Here is a 4680-nt window from a genome sequence, read left to right on the forward strand (position 1 = left end):
CACACACACACACACACACACACACACACACACACACACCACACCACACACACACACACACACACACACACACACACACGTCACTATTCTCCTGGAATGTGCTGACTCTTCCAAGGCTAATGTTGAGCCACCTGCTCTTTCCTGTTTCATAAGTATTATCTACATTGAAGTTAAAGATGAGTATGATCTTCCTCAGCAGGGGAATACACACCCTTTGTAGTGGAAACTCGTTTGTATTTTAATAAATCAAGCTTGCCTGAGGATCAGAAAAGTAAAACAGCCACAATAGCCAACCTTACAGATCAGACAATAATGACACACACTAGCTTTCCATAGAAACCAGGTGGTAGTGGTGCACACCCTTAATCCCAGAACTAGAGAGGATTGTAAAATGGGAGGAGACAGCTCTTTGTCTCAGTCTCATTCTGATTCATGGAGGCAGAATTCTAGTTTTTGGAATGAGGAGAGGTAAGAGCCTGTGGCAGGCTGCTTTATTTCTTTGGCCTTCCGGTTGTACCCCAATTTTTCTCTCTTAGTTTTCATTGTGTCACACCCTATGGCAGGATTGTTGCCTTTGTCTTTTCAGCATGTGTGTACATACCTGTCACAGCTCATATGTGGAGGTCAGAGGTCACTCTGCATTAGTCTGTCCTTCCTCGCACCAAATGGATTCAGGGTTTCCAACTCAGGTCACTAGGCCTGGCCAGGCTTGGCAAGCACCTCTTCTCTCTGGGCCATGTCTCCAGCCATGGGGATTACTTGATGCTCAACAGGTGACTTTGGGAAGAAGTGCCTCACCTAGATCTGTAGGTCTGACCACAATTTTGTCATCCTTTTTTGTGAGCCCAATTCTATTTTCACACTCAAGAAAGTGAACAAGAATTTAATGAGTGAGCCCAAAGGAGAATGTTAGGCTGTTCTGATTCTTCTGATGTAGATTGGAAGCATTGCTGTTTTATGATCTGTCTATATTCAAAAACTGGATCATGGAAAGCTTCATTGCACGTGAGTGCAGCGAGACACCGTGGTTTGACACAGCTGGAAAGCACATGGCTACGGGCACTGATGCGTGCGTCCAGATACTGACTTCCATTCGACTGTGGTGTCATCTCTGTCTTTAACAGCAAACTAAAGTAAAAACCTCTGGGATCTGAGAGAACTAATATTTCTCTTAAATAGAAATAAACAATCATTTTTATAAAGGCTCACACAAGAAACATTTTAGACTTTTGGGATCCTCATAGTTCCCCGACACAGGATCTACACTGTCATTGGAGCCTGCTAGTCACAGAACTGAAGAATGAAAACAAACTTATTATTAATAAAATTGGAAATATCACATGGTTCTCATGTCACTGTATATTATTTTGGCTAAATTTATTCCACTTGTTCAATTTATAAAAGTCAGTCTTAATTCCTATCTCATGGAAAAACAGACAATGCAGGGGTTTTGGGGCCATGAGCTATAGTTTGCTACAATTTTTCTAAATATCCAATCAACTCCCAGGGATCACACCAATTTATTAAGAGAATGTTGTCAGTCCGTGCTCTGTGGGGGTGGCTGCACTTAACATTTGACTGGGTATGAAATGAAGAAGTTTTGAATGTTTTTAAAGGTACAGACAGAAAGAAATTTATCAATACATAGATTGCAGTTATATATCCAAGTCAGTTTGAATCCTGCTCTCAGGAATTGCGGACAGACATGTGGACACCGTATCAAAAGACCAACATCTTATGGGAGCCTGTTTGCACATTCAACTGTAGGGTTGTTTGGGTTTTAGCTTTTCCTTTGGTTTCCTCCTAACACCTAATTAAAAGGAATATGGTATTTATTTACCCTTGCTCATAGTCTTCAATACTATGTCATTTCTAGAGAGTTCCTTTCATGCAAGGGCAGGAAAGTCCAAAAGTTTGTCTTCTGGATTCATGAGGTGTTATCTTCTTTACCGATTATTAACAGTAGAATTGAGTTGCAGGGTTTTCTTTTTCATGGAGAGGAAGACAAATTGAAGATAAAAATCAGCAGGAGGGTGGTAGACAGTAGCAATATGGTGTGGGTATAGACAAATCCCTGTGATTCCTAGAAAAGTTAGGGCTCACAGATCAACTCTGTTGTGAGAAATGGTTTCACTTGGAGAATAGTTCCCAGCCTCAGATCATTAGGGGAAAAAATCACATAAAATCTCACCTATTTAGGAACTGAGCAGTAGAAAACCACAACCCCAAATACGTGCTCAATCACTGGGGTGTACATTATAACTATTATCTTGCACGTAGCTGGGCCCTTAGCATCTGCCACGGTACCACTTTCTGGTTGACATATACCTAAGAAATGTGAACATTAGCACCCAGACTAGAGAGCCAAGCACATTTGAGTGCCGGCTACAGCTCAAAGAATATGTTTCTATTCCTTGTCCATCTGTTCTTGGCAACAGAAATTTAAGCTAAAAACAGAGAATAAGCTTCTGAGAAACAAGTCTAAATAGGGTGAAAGCAGCAAGATGGCTTCTCTAGAGCTTCAAGTCCCAGCCATAGCTCAGTAGCACTGGTTTATGGCTCAATGGTTGTTTCTATTTGGGACCACATCCTGTTATGACTACAGTGCAGAAAAAAATTAGAATACTATTCTTTTATCAGTCAATTTAACACATTGTTTTGGCCTTACATTCTGTTTGAAGAGCTTATGTTACATTTTCTAATGATCCTGATCCCAATGAACTTTTGGGAGTTTCAAAGAGCTGTTCACTAAAGTTGTATTTATTGAACACGGATCATTAACATCTCTGAACTCTGAGCTATCACACATTCCCAAGTAATTAGTGAAAGCTTCCTGTCCAACATGGAGCCCACACAAACACATTTGCTTATCCCGAAGTTCAACATTGATGGTGCAAAAGGACCACGTGTTGATCTGCTGTAATTGCTGTGGCTTCCCTCTGAGCGCTACCCACTCCAGACATTTTTTTGTCACTAAAACAGTATTAAATTTATCTACACTCAAAAATACAGCAAAAAACATTGCAAGAATACCACACTAAGCTGGGTAGTGCGTGCCATTAAGTCCATCAGAGGCAGGTGGATCTCTGGGTTCCAGGTCAGCCTGGTCTGATACCAAGTTCAAAGCCAGCCATAGTTACACATTGCGACTCTGTCTGCAGAAAACAAAAGACATAACAAAGGGCACCACAAAAGAAAAGGGCATGTGTGGTCACCACGCTTTCTGCCATCCTGTGTCCTGTAAATGAGCAAGTCCGCTGTCAACGTGTGGGGGTAGGTTCCCCCTGAGAGTCGGCTGTTGGAATGGTACCCCCTGCTTTCTGCACAAGTGATAGCCAGTGAAAAGTGCTGGCAGCTTACAAAGTACACCTTATGCAAGAAATGTCTCTAGTTTTGAAGTATCTACTTTACATATAATCAGTGTATGTGGTTTGTGCTTCAAAGTGAGTAGACTCAGCTTTTATCATGTCCTTGGTATGTAGAAATTTAAAATGTGATCCCTAACTTTCAACTTCTTTGAGTTGGCTTGGGATGTGTTCCAGTGAGGTTCATTCTGTGACATGTGCTTAGTGAATACTTAACAGGCGGTACCAGCCCCTTTCCGGTGTTTCTGTTGATAATAATAAGATGATGTTTGCAAAGCGCTAATTATCTCATCTACTCCTCAATGTCACTTTGGTAGAGTATGTATTCCTTAACCTAAGGAAAAGGTTTCCAGAAACTTCTATCACTTCTTGAACTTCTACACAGTTACTCCGTGTTCAAACCACTTGATGAAATAAGACTCAGTCTTGATAACCTATGAAATAAACAGCTTCGACTCCATGATCTCCAGGGCTTCTTGTTTGAGTTTAACAAAATCACGTCTGACAGTAGATCTGTATGCTTTATTTATAGTGATGAAATGTGCCTTTGCTGCCAAGTGTCTGATGTGGGCTGTATAGCTCTTCCATGTATACATGTGGAATAACATTAAGTTTGTTGATGTTAAAAACTACTGGTAGGTTTTTTTTTTCTTTTATTTTTGGTATTATTTGGCTCCGAATTTGTTCTTCCCACTTGCTTTAGAATAAGCTGAGAGCGGAGAGTTTTCCATAGAGCTTCAAGGATTAGTTAAACTACGACTTACAGAAATACTAGATTTTTTTTAATTACTTTTGATTTTCGACACAGACACTTTGTGGACTGGCTGTTGTGACTTCCATAAGATACAGTGGCATTACTGCAGGCATGCATGTTCACTGTGACTGACCGGGGATCTATTTTCTTTCAGATCTGAGTGACCAGCTGCTAGAGGTTGTTGGCTTGGAAGGCGCAATGGAAATGGGCCAAATATACACGGGGCTGAAAAGCGCTGGCCGGAGGCTGGCTCAGTGTTCATCTGTGCTTATCAGGTAGATCTCTGACTGTAACTGACAGTGTTCGTTGACATGACATAATCCCAAATTAACTGAAAGGATGCAAGATTTCGGATAATGATACTTGTCTTATTTTTGTTCCAACTGATCAGTGATTAAAGCTTACATATTCGAAAATGATGGAAAGGAACAGATTTTATAGCTTTAGTAGCTACTTCTTATTGCATTCTACAGAATCTAATCTCTTATTTACGACCTTGGTGTTTTGGTTACATTTCTACAATGGTTACCAAAAAAAAAAAAAAAAAAAAAAAAAATAGGG

At 40.4% G+C, this 4680-nt stretch overlaps 1 protein-coding gene across 4 annotated transcripts in view; it reads left to right on the top strand.

Annotated features, from left to right (window-relative positions):
• The window catches only part of Dgkb (diacylglycerol kinase beta), a 590490-nt gene that overhangs the window by 540277 nt on the left and 45533 nt on the right, over positions 1 to 4680 (top strand). For all 4 annotated transcript variants that reach the window (XM_050158720.1, XM_050158722.1, XM_050158719.1 and 1 more), the window contains one exon: positions 4274 to 4394. In XM_050158720.1, the coding sequence (XP_050014677.1) occupies positions 4274 to 4394 (121 nt within the window). The remainder of the gene's footprint in view (positions 1 to 4273; positions 4395 to 4680) is intronic.

Source organism: Alexandromys fortis, unplaced genomic scaffold, assembly GCF_014885135.2.
Source record: "Alexandromys fortis isolate MF-2015 unplaced genomic scaffold, M_Fortis_MF-2015_v1.1 scaffold_101, whole genome shotgun sequence".
Lineage (NCBI taxonomy): Eukaryota > Metazoa > Chordata > Mammalia > Rodentia > Cricetidae > Alexandromys > Alexandromys fortis.